At 37.5% G+C, this 11,463-nt stretch overlaps 2 protein-coding genes across 2 annotated transcripts; both read left to right on the top strand.

Moving 5' to 3' along the window:
• On the top strand, positions 1,689-3,797 carry LOC18789766 (GDSL esterase/lipase EXL3). Its single transcript, XM_007224716.2, has 5 exons — positions 1,689-1,839; positions 2,513-2,643; positions 2,745-2,978; positions 3,084-3,339; positions 3,472-3,797. The coding sequence occupies exons 1-5, from the start codon at positions 1,689-1,691 to the stop codon at positions 3,612-3,614; spliced, it is 915 nt and encodes a 304-aa protein (XP_007224778.2). The 3' UTR covers positions 3,615-3,797.
• On the top strand, positions 8,778-11,188 carry LOC18789768 (GDSL esterase/lipase EXL3). Its single transcript, XM_007223261.2, has 5 exons — positions 8,778-9,536; positions 9,913-10,043; positions 10,180-10,413; positions 10,493-10,748; positions 10,860-11,188. Exons 1-5 carry the CDS (start codon positions 9,185-9,187, stop codon positions 11,054-11,056), a joined length of 1,170 nt encoding a protein of 389 aa, XP_007223323.2. The 5' UTR covers positions 8,778-9,184; the 3' UTR covers positions 11,057-11,188.

The following is an 11,463-nucleotide window of genomic DNA, read 5'->3' as shown; positions in this document are numbered from 1 at the left end:
CTTCAATACAATTAATATTTATGTATTTATTATAGGATAAATTTTACTTTACTACCCGAAAGTTTCTCGAAATGCAAACTTTGGTATACTACATTTTTTTTTTTGGTCTTAGTCTCATACATGAACTTTGATTTTACTACAACTTTCATACCTCAATTAGTTTGACTGTCAAGTTTTCCGTTAAACAATGACGTGACATTAACCTTACCTCAACCATCATCCACCCACCCACAGCAGCTCCCAAGCGCACCCTCATTGTTGAGTTCAAGAGCTTACCTTGACGAATTCAGCAGCGGTTGCTATGCTAGTTTGTACTTGATGTTGAAGCAGCCACCACGAAACACCATTGTTGCTATGATTTAGTCGTCGCTTTTGATCCACATACACAAGGTTTTGGCTCTAGTTCATAGTTTGGAGTTACAATCATGGAAGTTGCCGGTTTGTATGGGTTGGGATTTAGCCAGTGCGACACTAAGAGTTTAGTCGGTTTGGCGTTATGGGTCTCTTCAGTTGCCGAAGAAGATGTGGAGGGGTGGTCCTGTTTCTTTGTTTGTTTTAGTCTATTATTACTTTTTAGGAGTTTGCTTTGTTTTAATTTAATTCACATAAACTCTTTATGAGTTTGCTGTAGTTTGTATTTTAATTTTCGATTGCAATATAAATCTGTTGTTTTTATGTTTAATCAGTGAAGATATTGTACTCATTTTGGCACCATTATATAGTATATGATCTATAATATACATGAAAAACTGCCCCCGAGTCCAATTAATGTAAATGTGATTATGCAAACCCAATTTTCCAAAAATTGTCCTTATAATTATATGCAATTAGAAGATTAACTAACAAGCATCAAACTCTGAACTTTAATTGATGTGATGGAAAAACTTCCTATGGTTTAGCTTTGGCATGACTATTGGGCAACTTTGAGCAAATTAGCCTCCCCAAATTCAGTCCTCCTTCTCGTTTTTTTTTAATTTTGCTTGATTATTTTATGAGTTGGGACTCTAAAAAATAATTGGATATTATTACTGGTCCGGTTGCCATTGCCATAAATGATTGATGACTCCATTAAATAATTAAACCCTCTCATATCTCCGGAACTGGAACATTGAAGTTAGTGGATGGGGAAATTTATGTGGCGCGACATGTGTGGTGAGGAATACATTTTTCGCGTTTTGGTTGTTGTTCAAAAATTCATTCTATATAATATGATTATATTTATTTTGTTTTGTTGCATTTGTTTTGCCGTTACTAGTTATGTAGATGTGTCTGGTGCGCGATGTGGAATAGTGATCGTCAGAATAAATGACATTGCATATTGAATAGAAGATGATATATAGATACAAATGCACACATGTACAGAACAGAACCGAGGAGGGCCCAGAAGTTGCCTCACTTTCTTCATCCTTTTCCTTTATTGGTTTAGTTTAGACTTTAGTTTGAACTAGCTAGAAAATATTATACGTACCCTCAAGTTCGACCCAAAATGAGAGAGATTGCAATTGGAATTGAAAGAGGCGTATTCAGTGATGACGACAATATTATTAATGACGACGTTGTTTGTTTCTTCTATTACGGTAATGATATTACTATTAATGACGACAGAAGCGGCAGGTGGAGGTGGAGGAGGTGGTGGTTTAGATGTTAAGCTGCTAGCAGCTGCCAATGTTACAATTCCAGCTGTGTTTATGTTTGGAGATTCGATCGTTGATACAGGCAACAATAACGACAATCTCAAAACACCAGCTCGCTGCAATTTCCCTCCATATGGCAGGGATTTCCAGGGAGGCATACCCACTGGCAGATATTCCAATGGAAAGGTTCCCTCTGACTTCATAGGTTGTGCATCTTTCGCTGCTGCATCAATAATCTCTCTTTCTCTTTCTCTTTCTCTTTCTTTTTCACTCTCATTCTCGTGGTCAATCGGTCATCCACTCATTTGACCATCAGTTTAATTAATTAGTTACCAGAAAGATCTAGCAAAGTCTTTCCTTTGTTGCAACTTGCCAGAAAGATTTCAATGGATATTTAGTTGGTTGTCAACTGGCAAATCAGTTACCATCATATTTAATCTTATTAACGTCCCCTAGTCTCCGAGTTGTCAAATCTCTTCTTTTGTGTACGTCGCCAGTTGTCCAAATCTTACTTATAGTTTTTATTGGTTATGTTGCTGCCTATGGACAACGCATAGAAAATGACTAGAAAAGTGAAGGCAATACTTGGCCATTTCTGGGGCGTTGATGTACGTAGGGAAAAAGAATTCGGGAGACTGGGCTGTCCATCGTTGTTAAAGCCCATGGTTTGATTGGTATTGTCTGGGCCTTCTCGTCAACTTTCTCAGTCCAATAGGGAAAATAAAAAAGAAAAACATTCTGTATGCAACAAATTAAATAATATGGTCCTTCAGTTTTGTGAGTATTGTGGCACTAGAGTTGTTCTTCAATCTTCATCATAATGCAAGTTTGATTCATTATACTTCCATTTTGTCTTTTTTATCTTTCTTTTTTCTCAGCGGAGGAATTGGGTATTAAGGAGCTCTTGCCAGCCTATTTGGATCCAAACCTAGCGCAGAATGATCTGCTTACGGGTGTCAGCTTCGCTGTGGGTGCCACAGGATATGACCCTATGACAGCAAAAGTTGTGGTAAAACGACTTGCATTAGTTGATTATGCTTGCTAATCAATTTCAATTTCACTTAACTTGTTCTTTGTCACTTGTTTTTTTATTTGGTTAAACTTAAACAGGCAGTTACACAACTATCCGATCAATTGCTGCAATTTGAAGAATACATAGGAAGGCTGAAAGGAATAGTGGGAGAAGATAGAGCAAACTCCATCTTGGCTAACAGTCTCTTTTTCGTGGTGGCAAGCAGCAACGATCTTGCCAATACCTACTTTGTTACTGGCATTAGGAAATTGGAGTATGATGTGCCTTCTTACACCGACCTCATGCTCAATCACGCTTCTGATTTCCTTAAGGTCACTTTAAAACATATTAAATCCGATCGATGTCAAAACCATATAATACGAATCTCTGTCAAAGCTTGTAATTTTGATTTGTTTGATTTCTTGCGTTGTGAAAAGGGGTTGTATGCATTGGGGGCACGGAGAATTGGTGTTTTCAGCGCACCCCCTATTGGATGTTTGCCATCCCAGAGGACTTTGGGAGGAGGCATACTAAGAGATTGTGTAGAGAAACCCAACCAAGCAGCCATGTTGTTCAACTCCAAACTCTCGGCAGAGCTGGATAACCTCAACAAAAACCTACCCAACTCAAACCTGGTATATGTTGACATCTACAACCCTCTGCTCGATCTCATCATCAACCCTACTAATTACGGTAACTTACCCTAAACTTATAAATTAATTCATTAATTCAGGGCTTAATTAAATTATAGATTCAAGTATACTGTTAATTATTACTTATTAATTTGGTATTTTTTAATTACTTATTTTGTGCATGCCCATGCAGGCTTTGAAATTGCGGATAAAGGGTGTTGCGGGAGTGGGAAGCTGGAGGTGTCTATACTTTGCAATGAATTCGAGCCTGAGACTTGTACTGATGACTCTAATTATGTGTTTTGGGACAGTTACCATCCCACTGAAGCCGCATAAAAAATCATCGTCAAGGAACTCATGACTAAATACATCTACCGCTTGGCGTGAGAGACAAATCAACTCATTAATTTATATATCATTTTATTTAATTATTCAGATTGAGGATTTGCAGAGAGCTCATGATCCTCCAAATCCAATGGAATAAATCTCTGCAAAGGCCTTTTTGGTTACTCTCAGTCTCAGGGAAATTGTACCAAATTATGGACATGATTCATATGGAGCACTGATTGTACAATAATTATTGAAAACTTATTATAATATATTACATATTTCGTTCCTTGTTGTATCTATTTTCTTGTAAAACACTCATGTAAACTCCTATATATACCTCCTTATGGAGAAGATTAAAACCTATCCTACTCTAATACATTCAAACCATATTCATATTCTAGCATGGTACGTATCAGAGCAATCGATCATAGGTTGTCTTTAAACCCTTATCTCAAATTTCTCATATTCAAATCCAAAACCCTAAATCAAATTCCTCATATTTTTCCCCAAATCCAAATCCCTCAAATCTAAAGTCCTTAAATCCTCTTATCAAAATCCCTAAACACATACCCTCAAATCTTATACACATACCTCTCAAATCCAATTACTGCATCAAATTTATACATCAAAGTCCTCAAATCAAATTCCTCCAATCACAAGTTCTCACATTCTCATATCACATCTTACTTCCGCTGAGATGTTAGGAACCCCTACGATTCTCTCCCTTATTGCTGACTCACAGAAGCATTCGGTCAATCTTACTGATCCGGCTACTCGGACTCATGCTTCTATTGCCACCACCAAAGGTTCTACTTTTCATACGTCCTCTCAAAAATCTATATGGATTATCGACTCAGGTGCTACAGATCACATGACATTTGATCCTGGCCAACTTATTAGTCGCAAATAATCCACTTTGTCAGTGGTGTCTAATGCTAATGGTACCTCATCCCCTGTGGTTGGGAGGGCTCCCATGTCTCTCTACTTCCCTACATCTGGATTCTGTATTACTTGTTCCATCTTTGGATCATAACTTGTTATCTGTTGCACAATTTACTACTACTTTGGGGTGTATTGTAACATTTTGGTTGAATCATTGTGTTTTTCCAGACATCCTCATATGAAAGATGATGGGTTGTGGTACTCGACGGAGCAAACTCTACTACTTGGACTGGGCACCGGATAGTGAGGTCAAGGTTGGTCAAGCTTTCAGAACTAGTGGAACTCGTTCTGAGGGGGAGATAGACAAAATTTAGTTATGGCATAAACGTCTTGGGCATGCCTCTTTCGGTTATCTTAAGAAGTTGTTTCCATCATTATTTTCCAGTCTTGATGTTTCCAGCTTCCAGTGTGATACGTGTGAATTGGCTAAGAGTTATCGTGTCTCATTCCCATTAAGTTCAAATCAGAGTTTGGTTTTGTTTTCTCTTGTTCATTCTGATGTTTTGGGACTTGCTAAAATTGCTACTCGACAGGAGCGCGATGGTTTGTCATATTTATAGATGATTGTACACGCATGACTTGGGTTTTCCTTCTCAAAACTAAAGGGGAAGTCAGTTCCAGGTTTCAACAGTTTTATCAAATGGTGGAGACTCAGTTTCATGCCATAATTCAGATTCTTCGTTCTGACAATTGTGGAGAATTTCTCAACCATGATCTTAACCAGTTCTTACAAGATCATGACATCATACATTAACGTTCATGCCCTTACACTCCCCAACAAAATGGGATGGCTGAAAGAAAGAACAGATACTTATTAGAAGTCATTCGTGCCTCTATCTTTGGTGCCAATATGCCACGATCCTTTTGGGGTGAAGCCGTCGTCTCTGTATCATACCTTATCAATCGGATTCCCTCTAGTATCCTAAATTTTCAACCACTTCAAACACTTCACCACCATATCCAAACACCTCATACCCTAAACTTGGAACCCCGAATTTTCGGTTGTGTTGTATTTGTCCACTTACATGATCACCAACGAAGAAAATTGGATCCCCGAGTCGAAAACTGTGTTTTCATTGGCTATGCACCTCATCAGAAAGGATACCGGTGTTATCATCCTCCTAGTCAGAAGGTCTTCACCTTCATAGATGTTGTGTTTCGGGAACATGACTTATATTTTTCAATAGCCCAAGAGGAGAATCAAGAATCCACCACTGCTCCAATTCTCGATTATTTTCTCCAGGACGTCACTTTGCATCAAAATGACCGGTTGCCAGTGGAAAGCAACCGGTCACCCCTCCTTAGTTCTTCAACTACAGAGAACCTGCTTCAAAACGACCGGTCACCAGTAGACAGCGACCGATTTTCAGAGGAAAACAATCAGTTGTCTTTACGCTGTCAAAATTAGAAAGAGAAAATTAAACCGTTTTATGAAATTTTACCTGCTTCAGCTCGAATACTACACCAATCACCTGCTGAGTAAGTAATTCAGGTAATATCTTTTCTTGAAACTGAAAACACTAATGAAATATCCCATGATGATTTGATTTCAGAAGACACATAGCCTACATATCACCTTCCAAAAAGGAAGAACTGTGGCAAACCTCGAGTACAATATAAAGCAGATCTTAAAGCCAAAGGGAAATACTTCATTAATAATTATATATATCTTAGCAGATTATCAGAGTCACGTGTGCACTATGTGAAGCAGTTGGCTAACATATTTGTCCCCAACAGTGTATCTGAAGCACTAGAAGATCCAAAATGGAAAGAAGTTATGAATGAAGAAATGTTAGCTCTCCAAAAGAAAGTCATATGGGAACTCGTGCCCTTATCTCATGGAAAGAAGATAGTAGGATGCAAGTGGATTTATATTGTGAAATTCAAAGCAGATGGATCCATTAAAAGATATCAAGCTAGATTAGTAGCGAAGGAGTACACACAGAGATATGGAATAGACTACGATGAGACCTTTGCCCCAGTAGCCAAGATTAACACGATTAGAGTCCCATTGTCTCTAGTAGCAAATCTCGATTGGCCACTACATCAGTTTGATGTCAAAAATGCATTCTTATATGGAGACTTGGAAGAAGAAGTATATATGGGCTTACCCCCAGTATGTAATTCAGCTCTTGACAAGAAAAATCAAGTTTGCAAGCTAAGAAAGTCATTACATGGGTTAAAGCAATCTCCCAGGGCATGGTTTGGCAGATTTACTAAATTTATGAAGAATGTTGGATATACACAGAGTAATTCAGATCACACCCTGTTCTTGAAGCGTGATGAAGGAAAACTTACTACATTGATTGTTTATGTAGATGACATAATTTTAATTGAAAATGACGCAGAAGAGCAACTGAAGTTGCAAAGTATTTATCTCAGGAATTTGAGATGAAGGATTTAGGTGATCTGAAGTGCTTTCTCAGAATCGAAGTAGCAAGGTCAAAAACTGGTATTTTGTCTCAAATGAAGTATGTAATGGATCTACTCACTGAAACATGAATGCTTGGATGTAAGCCTGTTGACACACCCATTGAGATGAATTACAAGTTGTGTGAAGACATGAACCAAGAACCAACCAATAAGGAACAGTACCAACGCCTTGTTAGAAGGTTGATATACCTGACACACATAAGACCAGATATTACATATGTTGTGAGTATGGTTAGTCAGTTTATACATTCGCCCAGTGTTTCTCATAGGAATGCAGTTGATCGAATCTTAAGATACTTAAAATCCGCCCCTAGAAAAGGATTAATATCTTAAAAAATGGAGATCTTAAAGTTGTTGGATATACAGATGTTGATTGGGCTGGTTCCATTACAGATAGACGCTCTATTTCTGGTTACTTTATATTCGTTGGAGGTAACCTAGTCACTTGGCGGAGTAAAAAGAAAATTGTGGTTTCTCGGTCTAGTGCAGAAGCAAAGTATCGAGGAATGACTCACAAAGTTTGTGAATTATTATGAATCAGAAGACTTTTGACATAATTAGGCTTCGAGCCAGAAAAGCCAATGAAGTTGCATTGTGACAACAAGTCAGCTATCGATATTGCTCATAATCCAGTTCAACATGATTGAACCAAACATGTTGAGGTGGATAGACATTTTATCAAAGAAAAAATTGAGAAGAAGATCATCCGCCTACCATTCGTAAAATCAGAAGATCAACTGGCATATATCTTAACAAAAGCTGTTTGTGGCAAAGTATTTCATGACTCACTTACCAAGTTAGGCATTGGTGACATATATACACCAGCTTTGAGAATGAGTGTTGATATGAGTCTCCTAATTAATCAAGGAGATTTATTTCCTTGATTAATTAAGGGATTTACTTTCCTATTCTATATAGATGACAAATCATTGTATAATACTATCTTAATTGATTACTGTATCTATTTCCTTGTAAAGCACTCATGTAAACTTCTATATATATCTCCTTATGAAGAAGATTAAAATCTTACCTAATACATTCAAAGCATATTTATATTCTAGCAGAATTTTGATTGAGTTTCAAATTCAAGCATGTGATTATTGTACAATTAATAATGCAGTTGGGCAGGTCTAAGTCACTTCAGTGTGTTTTAGTAGGTAACGGAGAAATATTTAATGAATTTAGGCAATTGATTATAAACGGAAGATAATAGGAAATTGGCTTGAAAAAGGAAAATATACGGCAATTTGGTAATTTGGCAATTTGGCATGGCTAGAAAAGGAAACATGCAAGCACTACTGTGCACGTGGCTTCAGTAGAGACCTAAATTATGCAGAGGCACACCATACATGGATGCCCATGCCCTGCCCAGCATATGAATAAATTATAATTGGAGGTAGCCCTAGCATCTCAATCAGTGAGCGTTGCATTGATTCAATATCTGAACTTCCAACTGTAACTATATATATATACACACACATCAAGATCAAGTGGATCCATGTGCCATTGCCCACAATTGCATCTCAAGCAATTAAGAGCAGGTTTAAGCTGTTTAAGCATCTGTGGGATATAGGAGGACCACCGACGAGCACCCTCTTAATTAGGCGGCCACCAAGCAACCCTTAAAAGGGTATATTATATATTAGTATTACTTTACATGCATACATGAGATGAGACTACATGTAATGCAAGACAAGGGTAAGACCTAGATATCAAAGGGGGAGGAAAACAGAGTATTTTCACCTTCTGTAAGATCTGCTTCTTGTCAAAATTCAAAATATCTGTCCTTGCTCTGGTTATATATGCTTTCATATATATATATATATACCTCATCAACAGAATACAGAAACATATGGGTTATGCTTTCATTGTTTTTCAAACCTTTTCTTTTATTTTCTTTTTTATCTGGAAATAAAAAAGTACGATTCTTGACCTAATCAACATGGAGAGTATTTATTGGCTGTTGCAAATAAGTAGAACACAGCAAAAAACATATGTATATGTTTCCTCCATGATGTTTGTGTAATTAATAAATGCATAGCATTAAGGATGAATTGAAGACGATTAGATCACTATATAAATGCACAGAAAAGTATACCAGACACGCAAGAAAATTGTCAAGCCCAGTTTCCTTCAATCCTTTCAATATCTCCTTCATTTTTTATTCCTACTTGTGTGATTAAGTGGACTGAAACCCAGAAATGCATGCAGATACAGGAGGACTAGCTATGTGCAGTCCTCAGTGGGTCAGGCAGAGACAGTGCTCATCAAACACGATATGCATATTTATTTCTTATGTTAATATATTTTTCGTGCTTTTCTTGTGTAATATTATTAATATTACAGAGGCAGCAGCTGCGAGAATCACGCTGCCAGGGAATGCAAGTGTTTCAGCAGTGATTATATTTGGAGATTCCATTGTTGATACGGGCAACAACAACAACAATTTCAAAACACTTGCACGCAGCAATTTCCCTCCCTATGGGAAAGACCTCAAGGGAGGGATGCCAACAGGAAGATATTCCAATGGAAAGGTTCCCTCAGACCTCATAGGTTGTCATCCTCATCATTAATTCATCAAACATTCAACTTTTACTAATTGCATTTTGATTATCATTAGGAATCAACTTGAACAAAACAATAAATTTTATTTTGATTATCATTAGGAATCAACTTGATCTCATGCAGACATACTAAATTTTGTCCAAGAAATCCAGAATGAAATTCTTATATCTCATGTATGATGCATACACACTAAAATGTTCAATCAAAGCCGAGCCAAAAGAAAAAAAAAAAAAAGTACTTCATGTGACAGTATCAAAGGGAAAAGTACTTAAATACATTGAAATGATCATTGAGATGGCTAGTATGTGGCCCTTACATGAATGAAAGATAAATGCTGTGTGTGTGTGTGTGTGTTTTTCCACAGTGGAAGCATTAGGAATCAAAGAGCTGTTGCCCGCATATTTGGATCCAACCCTGCAGCCTAAGGATCTCCTTACTGGCGTAGTCATAGCTGCTGGTGGCGCAGGTTATGACCCCTTGACAGCACAGGTCGCGGTAGGTACACCTATTTAAACCTTTTCTTTGTCTTCTTCTTCTCAATTTTGTGTTTTTTATTTTCTACTCGCATTAATTATTCTGGAAGTTCCTTCCTTGTGTTGTCTCTGTTTGTTATTTTTGGTGAAATATGTAGGGAGTTGCATCACTATCCGACCAATTGAAACAGTTCAAGGAGTACATAAAAAAGCTAAAAGCAATTGCTGGGGAAGAGAGAGCAAACTTTATCATATCAAATAGTTTGATTTTTGTGGTAGCTGGCACCAACGATATTTCAAATACCTATTTTCTAACCGGTTTGAGAAAATTGGAGTATGATGTTCCTTCTTACACTGACTTAATGCTCAACTACGCTTCTGTATTCGTCAAGGTAAGCTCTTGAACTCAATAACTTTGCAGATATGTATAGTTAAAAATTTGATTTGGCAAAGGAGTTAATTATTTGGTAGGACTTGTATGGATTGGGGGTACGAAGAATCGGTGTACTCAACACACCACCTATTGGATGTGTACCCTCTCAACGAACGGTTGCAGGAGGCGTGCTAAGAGAATGCGACGAGAAACAAAACCAAGCATCGCAGCTCTTCAATTCCAAACTCTCTGCAGAGGTGGATGACCTTAACAAAAACCTGCCCAATTCCAGGGTGGTCTATATTGACATCTATAATCCACTGCTTGATCTCATCAACAACCCCTCTAAATACGGTACAGATATTAATCTGCGTAGCTTAAGCTCTGTTATATTTATTTACAGGTGCTTGTCAATGTCATAAGTTAATTAACTGAAAGCAATATTTGAATACGTACGGCGTGCAGGCTTTGAAGTTGTGAACAAAGGGTGTTGTGGTACTGGGATTATTGAAGTAACAAAACTGTGCAACCAGATTCAGCCTGCAGGCACCTGTTCAGATGACTCTAAGTACGTTTTCTGGGACAGCTACCATCCAACAGAGAGAGCCTACAAGATCATTGTGCAGCACATTCTAGACAAATATATCAACTTCTTCTTCTGAGACAACTCGTTTCCTCATCCTTATATCATCAATTTCCTTTGCATCACTGTCATTTGTATTGTACGCATATGAATTATTCAGGTTCAATCAATTACTAAATATTATTGGGCCCAGAGTCAATATTTTGGTCCAGTACGGAAAAGGCCAACGGAGATTTTACAGTGAAGGCGGGTAAGAATTCTATAGTGAGGGCCTTAGCTAAGATTTTAGACGAGGTTCTATCTTATAACTGTTGAAGTAAATTATTTAGCCGTTAATTTAATCCAACAATTAAAAGATATGACTTCATCTAAAGGCGTTACATAAACTCCTCGCTATAAAATGACTCACAATTCAAATAGTGGCCAATAAGGCCCGTTAAGGGAACAAGCACAAAACTACAAGTTTAAGTACCTCCATAAAAGAGA

The sequence above is a fragment of the Prunus persica genome, chromosome G1 (assembly GCF_000346465.2).
Source record: "Prunus persica cultivar Lovell chromosome G1, Prunus_persica_NCBIv2, whole genome shotgun sequence".
Taxonomy (NCBI): Eukaryota; Viridiplantae; Streptophyta; class Magnoliopsida; order Rosales; family Rosaceae; genus Prunus; species Prunus persica.
Note: the sequence above shows the minus strand (reverse complement) of the source record. Positions and strands in the feature narration are given on the sequence as shown.